Source organism: Nycticebus coucang, chromosome 2 (assembly GCF_027406575.1).
Source record: "Nycticebus coucang isolate mNycCou1 chromosome 2, mNycCou1.pri, whole genome shotgun sequence".
NCBI lineage: Eukaryota > Metazoa > Chordata > Mammalia > Primates > Lorisidae > Nycticebus > Nycticebus coucang.
The window spans coordinates 33833122-33852812 of NC_069781.1; the positions used below are offsets into that span (position 1 = coordinate 33833122).

Genomic DNA, 19691 nt, shown 5'->3' on the forward strand with positions numbered 1-19691 from the left:
AGCAAAAAGTTAACTCTAATAACTGCATCAGAAATCATACAGTGCTATCAAATGCCAGTCACGTGGAGCATGGTCAGTTATTAACAGGAAATTGACTTACTCGCTCTTCAGCTTCTGTCAGTACATTCATAGCTCTCATATTGACATTTCTTCCTAACTTCTCCTTCATTTCTTGCAACTTCTGAAGTCTCTGACCAGCTTCTTTGGGGTTGTTATTTTTGAAATCATAGGCAGTGTTGGGTTGGCCAAAGAGGTGTCTCTCTGCATTAATCCAGTCATAATCTTTCAACATTTTGGATACCTAGTCACATATAAAAATAAAAAGATCTATGACTGTTTACAAACTAACATTGATAAATCAGTTTCATAAATATTTACTGATTTTAATTCAAATACTGGGGGAGCATCTCTTAATGACTCTTCAAAAAAATAAGGTTCACTATTGACAAGACTAAGGATGAGTATTTTTACTTGGAGCACAGACTACAGTAACAAAAGAGTGAAGAGCAAAACATCGTCCTATTACTGAAGCATCAGAAGAAGAGCCAACTTAGAGACATTTCTACAGGGAGTATTTGTAAAACATTTCCATTAGAATGAAATGTAAGTCAGATGGGGCTCCTTCAGATTCTACCAAATTCTATCTATTGCTTCTAAAAACAACCTATGAGAAGTCAAAATTCTTGTACTTAAGTTACAGATTTGGCAAAATGGGAACCTAATCCTGACTGGTGCCTAATAATTATCTCTAAGAATTATAATCTAAGAAAATAAAGTGCTCTCAACATTACCTCTCTCTCTGTTCCCACCCACTTCAACAATGACACAATTTAATACTTCTTCACATAACTGATTATAAAATTCAAATTATAATGCTTAAGGAAGACTTTCTTTCACTAGAATTATTTAAGGTTCATTGTAACTGGTAGAATCCAATCCTTGTCAATTTGTTTATTCTTTTTAAATCCACGGGTATGGCCTCACCTCTAGGCCCCGAAGTGAAATCATCATATGTCCTCTATCTTCCCTGCCAGCTCTCTGAACGCATTCTGCAAACATGTTGCTTATCCCTACAGCTTCAGTGAGGTATAGTATCTGATACTAGTAGGTAAGCAATAAATATTTGGTATAACTGTGTTTTTCAAAGAATCCTTGACTTCTTAGCAGCTCTACCTACAAGTCTCCCATTTTACCTTTTCACTAGAAAATAAAATCTGACAATCACCAATATTAGCATATCCAATTACCAAAAAACTATTAGTGGTAACACTGGCATTGGGTAGTGTCTCAATGAATCCATTGACGCTAAAGCTACTAGGCTAATGGGAAATCAATAGTAACAAAATAAAGTGGGAAATTATAATGTAGCCATAAAAAAGTTCTTTAAACCAAGTTTTTTCAGAGTGTGGGAAGACTGTCTTGTATATTCTTGATCTTCTGTAAAGTCAGTATATTTTTATGATGCTAAAAAAGAATGTGGGCACTCAAAAGGTTGGTACCAAATGTTATACACTCATAAGAAAACACGAAGGATGAATTATTAATATCACGTGAATGTAGCCTCTCAACCAAGCAATGAAATTCTGCAAAAGCATGTGTTCTCCTTAAAGTACTTAAGTAAAGGCAGTGAGATACATGAAAAAGGGAAATATTAAGAGTAACCAAAAGCAGTGGAACAACCTCAAAAATATAACTGCTTGACCAAACATCAGATTTTTTATAAAGATGCAAAAACCGACAGTAGTCACCATAAGGACATCTAAAAGACTATTAAGTCCCCTTTTTAAGTTGCATATATATACAGAGGGTGCCACAAAAATGTATATACATTTTAAGAAAGGAAAAAATTATATTAAGTTTGTAATATTTAAGTCACATTTGACTTCTGCAATTATAAGAGTGCCCAATGTGACTTGTATTTGTCTTTTGTTACTGGTATATATTACACATTTAATACAGCTAGCTTTTTCCTTTCTAAAATGTATATATATTTTTGTGGCACCCTCTATATATGTCTATAGGTTATTTAAACTCAATTTGAAATAAAGAATATAAATTATTATTACTAATACATTAGTAATTAGTCCTATCAATATTTAGGGGCAAAAAAATCCCAGTTATTTCCCCTGGGAAACTACCAGGCATTTGATAAATATATGTAGGTGGGAAGAAATATTTGAAATTAAATTTAAAAATCAAACATAAGATTTGTTATAATAAATTTCTGTTACAATAAATAAGCAGTTCATTCTCGACTACATTGTTGAGAAGCAGTTAACATGTGAGACAGCAGTTCTATCATTAATACTGAGTTCTCTCCATCAAGCAGTTGATTTGGCAAAATCAACAGCCCAGACACAAAAACTTGATTCTAAGGATAAATGTGAACAAGACCGTGCCTTCGCAGCACCATCTTCGGCTTCCCGTCTGTGTTTACTGATGTTGTGGTCTAATTCCTTAATTTTAAGCTGAGATTCATTGTTCTGCTCCTTGTGCTTTGCCACTTCCACATATTTAGCTTTAATTATACTGTCTTGGGCTGTTATCACTTCTTTTTGCTTGGTTACTTCTTCTTGAGCTTTACTTACTAACTCCTGAAACAAAAAAATTACAAGACATTACATAATTAGGTAAAATATAAATGTCTTTAGTTTACTAAAGAATTGTCTGGAAAAAAAAAAAATTGTCTCAGAGAATTCCGGGAAAATAGGCCTTTGATTACAGGCAGATGATCAACTAACCCTCCAGGGGTCCTCAAACTTTTTAAACAGGGGGCCAGTTCACTGTCCCTCAGACCATTGGAGGGCCGGACTATAGTTAAAAAAAAAACAAAAAAACTATGAACAAATTCCTATGCACACTGCACATATCTTATTTTGAAGTGCAAAAACGAAACAGGAACAAATACAACGACACCGCCGCATGTGGCCCATGGGCCATAGTTTGAGGACCCCTGAGCTACACTTTCTATCACTATTAAAAGGACTAATAAGGCGGCGCCCATAGCTCAATGGGTAGAGTGCCGGCCACATACACGGGGCTGGTGGGTTCAAACCCAGCCTGAGTAGGCTAAACAACAACGACAACGGCATGAAAAAAATAGCTGGGAGTTGTGGCAGGCACCTGTAGTCCCAGCTACTCAGGAGGCTGAGGCAAGAGAATCGCTTAAGCCTAAGAGTTTGAGATTGCTGTGAGCTGTGACACCACTGTACTCTACTGAGGGTGAGATAGTGAGACTCTGTCTCAAAAAAAAAAAAAAGGACTAATGAATTACTACTAGAAAAAAGGGGTTGAAATGCAAAATGCAACGGTCATGCTGAAAATAAGTTTTTGCTGAATGCAGCTTTCAATGAGATCAACATGTACACAGGAAGAAGGACCACTGAAAATTTACTTCTGAGATTGCTCAGAAAAGTGACAAATCTGTATCAGGAATCACCATTTTTGCCTTATGCTAATATCATGACAAGAATGAAAAGATTAAGAACACTAAAGTCAAACATCTTACATTAACATTTCAAAAATTAGCATTTTCAATTTCTCCAGTTTCATAAAGAAATCTTACCTTATTTTTAGCCACTTCAGCTGCCATTACTTCAATCTGACCTTCATAGGATTTGATAGCTTCATTTACAGCTTCAAGCTGTTGTTTATTGGATGCATGCTCTCTCTTGAGCTCTTCAAGCTCCAGAGTGATAGCTTCGACTTCCTATAAAAAACATAGTACGGAGGTATTCATGAAGGTTATAACCTACTAAAAAATAAACACAGAATACCTAAATTCATAATACTCTCATGCAACAGCTTAGTTACCAAAAGTACATGTTATTCTTCTCCAGAAGAAGGGGAAAGTTTATTTTCTTATTTTAAAAAGAAAAAATGATGATAAATGTATATATAATTTTTTGTTTGTTTGTTTTTTAGAGATAGAGTTTCATTTTATCGCCCTCGGTAGAGTGCCATGACGTCACAGCTCACAGCAACCTCCAACTCCTGGGCTTAGGTGACTGTCTTGCCTCAGCCTCCCAGTTAGCTGGGACTACAGGCACCAGCCACAACACCCGGCTATTTTTTTGTTGCAGTTTGGCCGGAGTCAGGTTCGAAACAGCCATTTTTATGGGTTCAAAGAACTCTGCATAAATTATTTCCTTTATTCTTTTATTTCTAAAGGAAAAACATAAAAATCTATGTAACAGATGAATTAGTGTAGATAACAATTTTTTTAAATAAAATTATTCAATGTGCAAAAAAGTTGAAGTTTTTCAATTTTCTTCTCTCTTATTGTAAGTTAATTACAAAATACTTTATACAGCTATTTAATAATAGAATCTTAAGGTGACTTAAGATTCTATTATTAAATTTGATTTGTAAGATGCATAATTTGTTAAAGAACATAGTTCACTTTTAGATTCTGGGATCAATTCTGATGATTAAGGCCAATCAATGAGGCCCCACCTTAGGCTCTAAGTTGACTTTAAAAGATTGGTTCCAATTCAAGAGAGGTTATTACCTGTTGTTTTTCTTTCATTTTCTTACTAGATGCATCTGCCTTTGTTTTGGCACAATCCAGTTTTTCCTGAGCATCTTTCAATTCTCTCTCTCTTTCAGCTTCTGCATTTTTCATTTTATTCTCCAATACTTCGTATTTTTCTTCTGCTTTTTTTTGAATTTCCTTAGTGTTTTTTAAAGTCTCCTCGCTTTCCTCTATATCATAAAGTGGGCAAATGTGGCTAAATTAACATTTACAAATTCAAGTTTTAATAGAGAAATAATTAACACATTATAGATAATGTGGCTAAATTAACATTTATAAATTCAAGTTTTAATAGAGAAATAATCTGGAGAACTAGAGGCTCGAATTACTATCACAACAATGGCCTAGAAATGGTACAGTGAAACATATATATATATGTATATCCCAAGAGCCATACTTGAATTACCTAAGATCTGTAAAGAATAATTTCTATTGATGTGAAATTGAGTAACATAAATTTTATCCCTCTCTCAAAAGGTTTTGAAGCAATGTATTAAAAAGAGCACACCTGGCATTTTTAACATACCTATGTGCTTTCTAAAATCTGACATACAAACATGGTATTTTTTCTTAATTTTAGTTGCCAGAAAGCTTAAAGTCAGTTTCACAAACAAGCTTATTTTACATTCTTTGTTCTTTTATACATATTCAAGAAATCTCTCATTAAAGTATGTCAATATTGTGAGAACATGTCTAGTATAAAATAAAGAAAAAATCATTATCCCAAAATTTATGAAAGAAATAAAAGAGCAAAACAGATTGAACATGTTGTAGTCACAACTGACACACCTTGTCAGTTAGAGCACCTAGTTAGAAGTAATGATTTTCCCAAATTACTTTTTGCTGGCAGAGTTAAAATATTAGTAGGGAAAGAGTTATATAAATATTGTCCTAAGGAATAACAAAACAAAAACTACTATATAGAATTAAACCTGAGGAAAGAAAAAAGCATAAGATAGCTTCTTAAAATTAGGGAGATAGTAATAAAGTAGATTACATTAAACATTAAAAATTTTTGTGTGAGAAAAATACCATGAACAAAAGATTGAAAGATAAGCACATAAGCCCCAAAAGTTATTTTGCAATGTATATATCCTACAAGAAATTAGAACTCATAAGCATGAGAACAGGAAAGAAAAAAAAAATAGGAGTAACACATGGGCTAAGAAATAAGTAGAAAATTCATATAAGTAGAAACTCAAAAGTCCAATGAATACATAAGAAAGACTACAAATTTCACTAGCATTCAGGGAAATGCAAATTAAAATCTCTTCACAACCAAGAGATTGGAGATTTAAAGTCTAGAAAGAAAAGAATTTGGAAAATTGAAAATTTTTCATATGCTATGGGTAGAAATGAATATTGGTGGAAAAGGGCAGTACTTTGGTGATCCATAATAAAAACGAAGGTGACCCGCTATCCTAAGACCCATAAATCTCATACTTGGATCTGCCCTAACGAAACACTCCTAAATGTGGTAAGAAGAGTCATCTAAACACCTAAAGTGAGGTAAAAGATATTCACAGAAACAGAAATTATGCACAGAATGTTTCATCTTACCAATGGTTTTTTTAAGGGCATCTAACTCTTCTTGTTGCTTGTGATACGAGCTTTGTTGGAGCTTGGTTTGTAATAAATCTGCCTCCTCAGTTTTCATCTCCCACTGTTGTTTGAGTTTGCGATACCTTACAAAAAGAGAAGTATATAATAAGTGCCTGTGATTTTTCTGGTGTTTGACACATAATTCAAACTTCAGGCTCTTACTTAAATTAAATTTATATACAATAAAAACGATGTAAGATGCTACGTGTTAGAAGAATAGTTTGATGCTATTCAATTTCCTGAGGCATCGATGACTAAAAATTCAAAATTCTGATTTGGTCACTGAAGGTAGTAACTCTAAACAACCAAAATCCATAATTAACTGGAAATAGTTACTTTTAGAAAACACTAAAAATAATTACAGGTTTCCTTAAAATAATCCCTTCTGCTAAACTATCTAAAAAAAACTTGAAAAACAACTACTTACCATAAAAATAAATTACAACAATTATACAAAATTTCAAAAATTTAGGTATTTATTAATGCCCAATTTCAAATGTTAAAAATAAATGTTCTCTACTTTCAGTAATGAGACTGACAGCTTTGGAAAACTTAGTATTAAACTAAATCATCTGTAAAACACTGTTTCAAAATCCTTGTAATTCTATTCCACTCCAAGCTGTTGAGACGTTTCTTGGAAAGGTATTTAGCTAATTCAGTTATGGTGAAATTTCAAGCTAATATAAATTCACAAAGCACTTTATCACTAGAAATCCATGAGGTGTGAGGAAAAAAAATGACAAAATTCATAAAGTATAAATGCTACTTTGAGTATTCTTGCCTAAAACTGTGCTTGATAGTATTAAAGCGGTAATTTTGAGTTCAAGATATTTAAAAATGTGGAGTGTAGATATTTTGCAGGAAAAAAAGAGATACCATATACATTATTTTCCTAATACGGAGTACAATAATGACTTTACCTGATCCTTCTGTTCTTATATTTAAAAAAATCTATTTTTCTTCTTTCACCTCAGTGCCACAATTAGCTAACAAACCCATTCTGCAGAATAAATGATCTAATGCTAAAACTACTGGCTACTCTAGCAAGATACTTTTTTTTTTGTAGAGACAGAGTCTCACTGTACTGCCCTTGGGTAGAGTGCCGTGGCGTCACACGGCTCACAGCAACCTCTAACTCTTGGGCTTACGCGATTCTCTTGCCTCAGCCTCCCGAGCAGCTGGGACTACAGGCGCCCGCCACAACGCCCGGCTATTTTTCTGTTGCAGTTTGGCCAGGGCTGGGTCCGAACCCGCCACCCTCGGCATGTGGGGCCGGCGCCCTACTCACTGAACCACAGGCGCCGCCCCTAGCAAGATACTTTTATAGCTAAAGCCGAACATAGCTATAAATGCATCACCTTGCTAGAGTTTTTAGATATCACAGAAATATTTTGCTGTAAACTTCTAAGAATAAAGGTCATTCACTCTGTGGTTAATTTATACTAATAAAGGTAAAATGTAAGCTTTGCATGTATGTGAGATTTGAAAGTGAGCATTTTGATACATTTTATATCTTTGAGTGGCCACTTTGATTATGAAAATCTTTTACATATACGGTCTCCCAAAAGTCTTGGTGCTATTTACCTTTGGAAGTTGACTGCTAAAAACCGATCCCCCAAAAATCATTTCAAAATTTATTTAGACTTTTTATACTATATTCAGTATTGTGAATTCTGAATAAAATTTTTATCAGTTCCTATTTGCCATCCTAAGAGGGACTAGAAAAAATTACAATTAGACTTTCAAATAATGCACATTTTAAAATTGTAGTACTCCATAAGCTTTTAAAGCAAGTGGGGTCTCTCCTCCCAGATAGCCACAAGGTCACTCACCTCTTCCAGGTGTTTACTGCACAGCACGTTCTCAGTCTTTTCTTGACTGCTCTAAAATTTCATCATGTACTGCCCTAGATATTTCATGTCTCCTTTCCTGATTTACTTTTTCCTTCACAGAACTATTCTAACATATGTTCTACCAATGTGTCTTTGTTTAATGTCTATTTCCCCAACTATATGAAAACTGGATAAGGACAGAGATACTATCTATTTGATTCACTGCCATGCCCCAGCTCCTAGAGAAGTACTTACTAGCATATTAGAGGCATTCAATGAATATTTATTGAGTATGTAATGTTGAGTGAGAAAAAAAGTTGCCAATTTTGAAAACTTAAAATATGTATATGTTTCTATTATACAGAAACAGAAGTAGTGACAAAAAAGTAGACAAACATAAAAATTATACCCACAAAGAAGAAACACTGTAAGGAAATAAACTTATGGCAGACAACTGATCAATGCTATACTGTGTCATATAATTTCTAATCAAAAACTCAAATATCCTCTGGTATCCAAAGTCCAGAGAATCTAAAAATCCCCCCACCAATGTCAGTAGGAGGTCAGTGTGCACCGCAGCAGAGTAAAATATCTGATTGAATTTTTTTCCTTTTGCCTAAAAATAATTTCATTGGTTTCTTATAACAGACATTATTCTTATCAGAAAAAAATGAATATTGTAAGTTATCAACTCATAATCTATTCAAATATTTTAAATAAAACCAAGGATACGAAATTTTAAAAAGTCAGAAGTCATTTCTTTAACTGAAAGTAAATGTTATATTCTATCATTATCTACCGTGGGAATCTTCAATCAAAAAAATACAGCTTCATCCAAGGGAAGTCTTACTTTTCAGCAGTGTTTTTCAGACCTGCTAATTCCTCCTCTAAAGCCTGCAGCTCATTCTCTTTGATTCTTAGCTCATCTTGAACTTCTTTGAGTTCTTGAAATTTGGTTAAAATAGAAGCCGCCTGGGATCGAGCACCTGATAGAGGAAAATGGAAACAGGGCTTGCATGTTAAGTTATCACATATACATTAAACAATAGAAAGTCAAATGATTCAATAGCAAATTTCGTAGTAAGCTTATGAAACTACAGAATTCATTATATCACTTGATCCTTGGGACATGCAGAATTGGTAAATAATACATCTACTGTATTTGCCCATGTAGAATGAGAACCCGTGTTTTTGGCCCAAACTTACAGGAACAAATTCTTTCCTTTTAATTTTTTAATTCAAATTTTTATTTGTTTCTATTTAAGTATTTGTTTTGTATTATAAAGGAATTATTGCATTCTTTTTTAACATATTATAGTACATGAAATTTTATGTAAGAAATAATTACAAAATACAACAGATACAAAGGACAAGAAATTTTATGTACTGGTAACAAATTTATGATATTTACACATCATAGAAGGCCAGGAACTTTTTACCACTGTTAATATAAGAAGTATCAAGCCGGATACAGTGGCTCCTGCCTCTGATCCTAGCCCTCTGGGAGGCCCTGTTTGAGCTCAGGGAGTTCAAGACCAGTCTGAGCAAGGGCAAAACACATCTCTCAAAGGATTAAAGAAATGAGTTTAAAAAAAAACCTTAAAAACCTCTTAAAACAAACAAACAAACAAAAAATAGCCAGGCGTTTTGGTGAGTGCCTATCGTCCCAGCTACTGGAGAGGCTGAGGCACTCTACCAAGGGCGTCAAAGTGAGACTCTGTCTCAAAAGAGAAGTACCACCTTCTTCAATTGTTATATATTAAGTCACTTTCCTCATCTCAGTAAATTTCACCATCCTCAGTTCCATCTATAGCACTTCATTTTTGACACAGTTTCACGAATTAGGATCCATTCGCAAACCTGAGTGATGTGTGCTTTCATGTTACTGCCTGTAGAAGTTAAATCATTACCAACTGACTAAACCCACCATGTCCACTGTATCTTCATTAGAGCTTTCAAGGGCCTGTTTACTGACACATCTAGAGGTTGCAGTTGGCCGGTCAGCCTACATATCACAGCAAGTTGGGTTTTGAGTCCACAGTGACTGCTTTTGCACCTTGTATAACATGGCTTTTGAAATGATCAAAAATAAGCAGAACTGTTTAAGTAATCCTCCAGGCCTTTTGTTAAACCAGATTTTCCTGCCTTCTTCATTCATCCACCCTTTTTCATGAATAGGAACAGTAACGCCAATTAGAATCTTTTCTTTCAGAAATGTTTTTCTTTTAAAGATGATCTGTTTTTCTTTTAAAGATGATCATAGATGGTAGCTTTGTCCCACCTGCATAGCAGGCTGAACAACAGTGAAATGTGTTTTCTCATCTACTCTTGTTTTAACAACCACAGTCTTTGTTCCTTTGATGTGCACAATTCTGCTGGATGGCAAATCAAATGTAAGACCTTATCCATATGGTCATTTAGAACAGCTCAAAGGTATAAGTCTTTTGAAGATTGGTAAGGTAAGAATGAAATTCCAAAACTTGATTCGCATAGGTGCTGGAAGTTTTGGGGCAAGTTTTATGTTCTCATGATCAAACCTACCTTCATAAAGTTAAAGTAAAATTTAGGTATCTCTGACAAATAATCAATTTTTTTTTTTCTCATGCAATCCTTTTACTCTCTTCTTGTATTATCTTGGTCAAAACAGAGATCCTAGTTTGATGTTGCTCCAGGATCCAGATCTTCACCTCTTGTTCCACCTATGGACATTCTGAAGATTTCTCTCACACTGCCTTTTGTCTTGGCATCTGAAGCTTTTCTTCCTGCTGTGCCCACAATCTGATGACACTGTCTGTGGGAAGGGGTCCAAAGTGTCTCCTGGCAACTCTTTAGCATATTAAATAACTATTAGCTTAGACAGGGTGAAATGGCTCACACCTGTAATCCTAGCACTCTGGGGGCAGGTGGGTTGCTTGAGCTCAGGAGTTTGAGACCAGTCTAAGCAAGAGCAAGGATTGCTTCAGCCTAAGAGTTTGAGGTATGCCACCACAGCACTCTACCAAGGGAAACAGAGTGAGACTCTGTCTCAAAAAAAAAAAAAAAAAAAAGAAAGAAAAGAAAACCCTCAAAACCTAAAAACCCTTAGCTTAAAACTTAACGGTTTACAAAAACCATTTCAATATTTTTAAAGAGATTTTCCAATAGTTTTTGTAAAAATGTCAGCTAGATTAGTAGCTCACAGTTAAAGTGTATGAAGAGATATACATAGCTCTTCACTCTCTGAAAATGCTCTACTTGAAAGTTAGTTGTACATTTAACAAAACAGATTATAGTATGCCATGGTATTATTCTGCATATCGCCATTATTATTACTTTTTAGAGTTAAGATTTTAAAGTGTAAGCATAAATAAAGAATTGAAAACATTTTTAGATACAGAATTAATGTTACCTATACAAAATACACATCCTTATTTTCCTTTCAAAATTTGGGCAAACAAGTACACATTATGCACAACAAAATAAAGGTGTGGTAATTTTTTTTATTCAAAATAACCATTTCCTTATCTACTGGGCCTATCCCTCCAAAGCCCATCTTACACCCCACTGGCATTAGACTTGTCCATGCGATTTGCTCTGACCAATGAATTAGGAAATGTGCCCCTTCTCAAAGTTAGCTTTAGGAGGCACACACATACACACTTGCTTTCCCTTTGCCATGAAAAACTAATGTTCAAGACAGACACTACCTTTCCTTCAGACTAAGTACCAGCGTAATAACACAGAGCAGACAGGTAACTGACCTGCTATGAATGCAGCTTAATTATGGAATAAATCTGCTGTAAGTTGCTACAATTTGAAGGCTGCTTGTTACAACATGATAATCTAACCCAAATTCTGATATAGCAGAGCATGCAAAGTAAACTGGTTTCACATTGTAAGCAACTACAATCATTTGGCAGTTACAGGCTGAGGGACTGTATTTACAAGAAAACTTGGTAGGTTTGATAGAACAATGCCAACATCAAGTAAACGTGCTGTTATGAACACTTTGCTAGTAAGATACAGGTGTTACATATTTGCTATCCCTTAAGAATAAACTTCAAGAGCATCCAAATCAAAATCTAAAATGGTTCTTCTGTAATAGGTATTTCAAAATATTTGAAGATAATAGTCATTTTACTAAAGAACCTAATACCTAATCATGGAATTGATCGAATTTGCTATTGTTTTCTTGGCTTAGACATTAAATCACTTGATCTCTCAAGAAACTATGTATAGTCTACTAAATTAAAGGCACAAACTCCAAAATCAAAGTTCATGGATTTAAATGCTGAACTCTGCTACTTAATAGTGAGTTTATGTAACCACTCTCATCTTCATTTCTGTCACTGTATAATGGAGATAATAATATGCCTCCTCATATTTAAGAATTACATGGGTTATTTAAACATCACATAATAGGGCTATATAGAATGCTAGAAATGTTCTATATCTGCACTGTCTACCCATTAACTATACAAGCCCTTGAAGTGTGAGCAATGCAACTGAAGAAATCACTTTAATTTGAATTCAATTAACTTAATTAAATATAAAGAGTCACATGTGGCTAGTGGCTATTATGTTGGAAACAAGTCTTAGAACTTAAACTGCACATAAGTATTATTCTTCAGTGTTTGTTACAGAAGTTATCACTTGACACAGATCTGGAAACTCAATGTATCAAATATTAGAACAAGAAGAATATGATCACTGACTAAGAATTCCTGTAAGGCATTAAGGTACCATCTCAAAGACAGATTTATTTACTTATTTTTTCACTTTTGGTTAAGAGCAATGGCAGTATTGATGTATACACAAATTAGAAGCTAACGTGTTTACTGAAGTGAGTAGTTAGGCTAAAAATGTATTCAACAAAAACAGAATTTCTCAGTGACAGGAAGGAATATCGTGATGGGGCAAAAAGCAAGAATAAAAAGAAATAGACTTGAGATGAATAAAAGAAGCTAAGAGATTGTTCACTAGACTATGAGACCATTGAAGATTGTAACATTATATAATTTCTCATTATTATTATTAAGTAACTGTCACAGGGTAGGTATTTAAAAATTAAACTCGATCCTTAAATACATTAAAAGGCATTGGAAATAAGTATATAATCTAAGTATAAAACCTGATCGCCAGTCCTGGTTCTAACCAATGACTAGGAATAAAACTCTGAATTATTCTAACTATTCTCTAAAAAAAAAAAAAAAAAAGGAGGGAAGACTTCCTACTTAACCATACAGAATAGTGAAGATAAAAGATGTAAAACTTACCCCCACTCAACGTCCCATGAGGATCAAACACATCCCCTCCTAGAGTTACAGTTCTAGTCATTATCCTTTTATCAAAGGCCACTTTTTTGGCATTATCCATATTGTCACAAACAAATGTTGTTCCAAAAACAAATTCCATTGCTTTCTGAAGTTCTGGTTTATACTCCACCAGGGAAAGAGCCACATGAACATTGGTAGGGCCGACCTGTGGAAAACAACAGCTGTACCATAGTACATAGTATTTCTTTTCAACTATTAAACATTAAGAATTACAGTAATAGAAATTTGAGTAATAATTACCTAGCATAAGAATTTTTTGAATGTTCTAAAAAACTATGTAAAATTAAAAAGTTTAAGAAAAATTGCTTGTTTAAATATTGAAAGATCTATTGCTAAGTAAAATATTTAGCTAACACCAGGCATTAATAGAGTTTCTATCACAAAAAAGTGATTACCAAGTTTCTAAATCCAAAATGGACTAACCTGGACACAACTTCCTTAACTAAAATATAGCACTAGTTGAGTATCCCTTATCCTAAATGCATGGGCCAGAATGTTTCAGATTTCCAACTTTTTTTGGATTTTGGTTCATTTGTCTTCTAAGTTAAGCATTGCAAATTGAATCTAAAAGATATCAATGTGCATTTCCTTTGACATCAGGCTGGCGCTCCAGAAGTCTCAGATTCTGGAGGATTCTGGATTTTCAGATGTGGATGCTCAACTTGTACAGGTAAAACAAAAAGCACTTCGTATTTTCTTAACTGTGAACTTAGTTTGTTGGTACTGATAATTGGGTAAAAATGTAATAAAGCTATAACGTTAATAAAGAGGTCAAGCTTTTGTTTCATTTTGTTGTTTTAGCTAGACTTTATATCTCAAAGTCTCTCATGCTTGTGTGGTTTATCCTGGTTTTCTATGTTAGTCCAAGGAGATGAATCCTCATTTAAGTAATACAATACCTTGAAAATGGGTTTTTTGATCAATTCCTCAATGTCTTGTTTTGAACTCTCTGCTGCTTTCTGTAGTGTTAAGATAAATACCCATTTCAGAGAGAGGGGAGATGGGATACCTGGCATCAGAAATGCCACTATGGGTCAGAGCACATCTTCCTTGCATGTGACAAAGTGAAGCTGCTTTCCATGATAAAGTCTTCGAAGATCTGGTCTTTTGCCCCAATGCCTTTACCTTTTCAACAATAACCTGCTATTCTTTTCTCATGTATAATTTAATTTGATTTGTTCCTTAGCTCTGCTTTATTCTTTGTGATTTCTGTGCTCAGTCCAGGCAATCACATTGTTCCACAGAAAACAAGCTATCTTCCTGACTTTTTTGAAGGTTTGCTACAGTCACACAAAGCCATAAAAAACATTTCTAGTGCTTTTTCCCTAAAGTCAAAATACTCTAATAAGCATTTCCTTTGAGGGTCATGTTGGTGCTCCAGAAGTTTTATATTTGGGAAAACTATTCAGCTTTCAGATTATCAGACCAGGGAACATCAAACAATGATGCCTACATCAATACAATTACATAAAATTTTGGTTTCAATAGTCAGTAACCAGGTCATTACATAATAAATACTCCTCCAGTCAAGTTAAACATGCTAAAATAGCCACTTGTCTATTACAGAAGCAAAAATAGAATGGAACAATTGAGAGAGTAAAACATAATAAAAAAAAAAAACCTTAATCTACTTTGATCCAACCTTCTCTTTTTAGCCTTTGCTTATAAAATCTGCTCTGCCTACCTTTTGGAGCTTAATGGCAGCAACAAACATCAAAATAAAGGCACCTCTACATAACATATGTTCAGCATTGTTCTTTGACATAGCAACTACCCTTAGCCTGGTCTGGTTAAGGGATCTGGGTGAAAACTATTTTTGCTGTTACTTGAAATCCAAAATTCTAACTCTTGAACTTGATCTACGGCTGAACTAACTTCCTGAGCCTTTATGACCCAATGGTGACTTTCAAAAGTAAAAAAATGACTACAACACACCCTTGATTACCCTTCACCTATTCCCCCTCTCTTGATAGTATACATATTAATGCAACTATATTTTCTTTTTTTTTTTTTTTGTAGAGACAGAGTCTCACTTTATGGCCCTCGGTAGAGTGCCGTGGCCTCACACAGCTCACAGCAACCTCCAACTCCTGGGCTTAAGCGATTCTCTTGCCTCAGCCTCCCGAGCAGCTGGGACTACAGGCGCCCGCCACAACGCCCGGCTATTTTTTGGTTGCAGTTTGGCCGGGACCGGGTTTGAACCCGTCACCCTCGGTATATGGGGCCGGCGCCTTACCGACTGAATCCTTAATTTCAGTAAGGATACTCTATATCAACTTAGTTACAAATGTATTTCTAGGTTTTATAGAAATGTCCTTTCAACTCATGCACTTGGAATGCCTACTCAGTAACAACAAATTGATATTGCTGCTGAATGTTATGATTCATGTTTTACCCAGGATTATACGGTCATGACAGCTTGTTAAATGTATCTCATTGTACTTATCTATTTCCTTACTGCCAAGCATACCACTTTAGCATATCAGCTCCACAGTTGACCAGGATGCTGGGCACATGCTATGTATAGGCTTAACAGCAATGAAGAACGCTAATAAAGAAAGCTTCAGTGCAAAACTGATGGATACCTCCTATAATGCTTATCCTTGTGTGCACTTAAAGTGTGTCTGATATTTAAAAAACTTTGGATATATGTGAGCTCAATTCTACTCAAAAATCGGAAGTGTAATATTTACTACCACCTGATAGTTGTGTGACTTCAAGGTTTAAAGAAACTAACATGTTACACTTTAAAGTATCAAAGGGAGTTCCAGTCATCCAACATTTCTATTCTCTTGTCAACCAATTACACAAGACCCAACTCTTACTAAGAGTATCTTACGTTTCACAGAAAAAACAAAATTAGTAATCTGTGGTTCTACATATGAGTATGTGCCCCAAATTAGTATCTTCTAATTTAAAAAAATAAAAAATAAAGATTAAACACAGACATAAGACAAAATAAGACTTACAAGATTCTGGGCAACCTTCAGAGTTTCCGGAGCAATACATCTGGCTGAAATTTTATTGAGTGGAATTATAGTGAACCGACGCTTTAATTCCCCCTTCTCCAGTAGCTTTTTACCAGTAACCTAAAATATACATTTGAGATTTAAAAATACATATATTAATGATGATAGAGAACTTTTAAGAATAAAGAATGCAAAGAAATCCATAATCAAGTAAATATTTAGAGAGAATGGGAGAAGATGGTGGACTAGAAGCAGCTCATGGGTGCTAATCTCGAGAAGATTGAAAGTTAAAGGCAGAGGTTTACCTACAGATGGCTCTTCTTAGAAAGAACAATGTAAAAGTCCAAAGAGATAGGGGACATTCAGAATAAAGTAGACAGTGATGGGATAATTCATTCAGCAAGATCAAGGACAAATTTGGGGAATAACCCACACATGGGAAAGACAGGAGGATGGAGCCCTGGGGTCCCATATTCACCCTTCGGGTGACTAGAGCTGTAAAGGGCCATCTCCCAACCATGACCACCGATGCAGACCTCTAGACTGATCAGGGAGCTGCTTGCAGGCTGTGCAGAGACACTGTACCAGAGAGCAGGCACAGCTGCGATTTGGTGGCCACCCATTCAGAGTTTCTGCAAGTGATGCCTTTTTGAGCTCTCAGGTTCAGGCCACCAGGGGCTTGGCTTTGCTATGGAGCTTCCACAGAGTCCCCACCATACAGAGGAGGGAGCAGGAAGTGTGGACACTCCTTTCTGCCATGCAAAGATAACGACCATAGGATCTTTTCAATTGATGAAGAAAAAGCATTTGACAAAATTCAATACCCTTTCATGATAAGAACGTTTAACTAAATTGATATAAAGGGAAATATCTCAAAATTATAAAGGCTATATATGACAAGCCTACAGCCAACATCATATTGAACAGGGAAAAACTGAAAACATTCCCACTTACAACTGGAACCAGACAAGGTTGCCCACTTTCACCACTTTTATTCAACATAGTGGTGCTAGAAGTTCTAAACAGAGTCATCAGGCAAAAGGAAAAAATCCAGGGGATTCAAATGGGGAAAGAATAGGTCAAACTATTGCTTTTTGCTGACTGAACCCCTATTCAATAAATGGCACTGAGAAAAGTGGATGACCACATATAAAAGATAGAACCATGATCCATACCTCTCACCACTCACAAAAGTAATTCATGATGAATAAAAGACTTAAACCTAAGGCATGAAACTAAAATAATTTAGAAGAACTAGAAAAACTCTTATAGATACTGGCCAAGCTAAAGAATTTTTGTAGAAGGCCCCCCCACAAAAAAAATTATAGCAACAAGATAAACAACCAAATGAGGATCGAGCAAATTAAAAAGTTTCTGCACAGCTAAGGACACATCAATAGAATAAACAGATAACCTATGGTATGAGAGAAAGTATTTGCATGCTATATATCCAATAAAGGTCTGATAACCAGAATCTGAAAAGAACTCAAGTATTTAGATAATTTAGTAGCAATCTCACCATTAGGCATTTATCTAAAGATAAAAAGATATTTTATAACAAAGAAACTTGCATATAAATGTTTATAACAGCACAATTTACAATCACAAAGTCGTGGAAACAACCCGAGTGCCCATCAATACATAATTATTTACATTTTTATACATTATTTATACATTAATACTTTGTATACCATGGAGTGCCATTCAACCATAAAAAAGATAATTTGGTACCTTTTGTAATAACTTAGATGGAACTGGAAACCATTTTCCTGAGTGAAGTATCACAAGAATGGAAATACAAACACCACATGTAGTCAATACTAAATTGGAACTAGTTGATCAACATTTATGTGTACAAATTTAAGTATAACTGAACAGAAATCAGCAGGTGGGATGCACATATTCTGGGTAAAGGGCATACTATCACTTTGGCTTAAAATGTACAAATTATGTAACCAAAATGTACTCCTGCAATATTCTGTAAAAAAAAAACATAATAATAATTTGGAACTAATCAATGGGCACATATTTGCACAGAGAAGGAACAGTCATTGGAAATCAACAAGGGGGCAGTGGAGAGGAACAGAGGGGTAAAAACCTACCTTACAGGTACAATGAACACAATTTGTGTGATGGGCACACTGAAGGCCCTAACTCAAGCCATTAATAAAACCTATCAATGTAACAAAAATATTTATACCCTTTAATATTTTAAAAGTAAAAGAGCAACGTATAGTGCCTTCTATAGCAAACAATCAAAAAGTTCAAGACTATACACACACAAATACTATTCAGCCTTAAAAAAGAGATGCTACCATTTGTGCCAACACAGATGAACCTAGAAGGCATTATGCAAGTGATGTAGCCAGACACAGAAAAAATTACTGTATGATTATCAATTATGCATGTACACACATGGGGAAAGAAGAAAAAACAAGAAAAAGAAAACAAAAGTTACCTCTGTATCTACTACAACATTGTAGAGTCGTTCCCCAGCTACCAATTCTAAAGCTGTGGTTGCAGATGTATCCTTCACACTAATCAGAGAAGCTACAAGTCCTTTCACAGAATTTCTATTCCAGTTCTTCTCTGGATCTCTGAAATAGAAAAGTCAACAAAAATTAATCCTAGAATCTTAGATAAGAAAATAGAAAAAGACATACTTTACTAGTCAAGAGCTCTTTAGAACAACGCATTGAAAAGAATTGAAAGTATATAAAAGAATTAACATGTTACAAATGACTAGCCAGCTGTTGTTTTTAAATCAATCAATAGATATTTCAGTAGGTTTTCAATGTAATAAAAACTCAGATGTCCTCATCTCTATAACACGTATTCCATAAAAAATCCACATAACTTAACAAATTATAGTATGTAAATGTAACATTTAACAATAATGAAAGAACAACTTTAAAGATACTTGAAACTGACATTAAATTGCCCTCATTTTGGTTTTAAGATTAGTAGCATCAGAAGCCCTTAAATTTCAAAAAAATTCCCCTGCCCACATTTGAAATATTTCAATAGATGCTTAAGGAAGAAATACCAATTAAGGAAAAACAGCTTACAAGTTCCATACAAAAATATTGGTGTTAAAATTTTCAGACTGTTTCCAGTTTAAATAAAACTATGTCTTAGTTATTACTATGATAAAATTTAAAGTTTAAATCTCTCACTTGTATGCAAACTGAAGATTGGGAAATTTGGCCAGGAGAGCTTCATATGTTTCTTTCAATCTACTGATACCACGAGACAGCTGCTTGCGCTTTTCCAAAAGTCTCTCTTCTTTATTTTCTGAACAGTAAACCATCAAAAAATAGAAACCAAATTTTAAAAACTCAGACATTTTAAGGAAAATGTCAATAATCTCTATTTTAAAAGCATTCCTCAGAAGCAAAACACAAATTTCTGGTAAGTATTAGAAAAAAATTCTTATTCA

At 34.6% G+C, this 19691-nt stretch overlaps 1 protein-coding gene across 3 annotated transcripts in view; it reads right to left on the reverse strand.

Annotated features, from left to right (window-relative positions):
* The window catches only part of SMC2 (structural maintenance of chromosomes 2), a 45129-nt gene that overhangs the window by 10145 nt on the left and 15293 nt on the right, over window positions 1–19691 (reverse strand). For all 3 annotated transcript variants that reach the window (XM_053567236.1, XM_053567244.1, XM_053567229.1), the window contains exons 12-21: window positions 19429–19546; window positions 18711–18849; window positions 16253–16372; window positions 13224–13428; window positions 8819–8954; window positions 6095–6219; window positions 4511–4704; window positions 3566–3709; window positions 2400–2594; window positions 101–301 (exon numbers count right to left, since the gene is read on the reverse strand). In XM_053567236.1, the coding sequence (XP_053423211.1) occupies window positions 101–301; window positions 2400–2594; window positions 3566–3709; window positions 4511–4704; window positions 6095–6219; window positions 8819–8954; window positions 13224–13428; window positions 16253–16372; window positions 18711–18849; window positions 19429–19546 (1577 nt within the window). The remainder of the gene's footprint in view (window positions 1–100; window positions 302–2399; window positions 2595–3565; window positions 3710–4510; window positions 4705–6094; window positions 6220–8818; window positions 8955–13223; window positions 13429–16252; window positions 16373–18710; window positions 18850–19428; window positions 19547–19691) is intronic.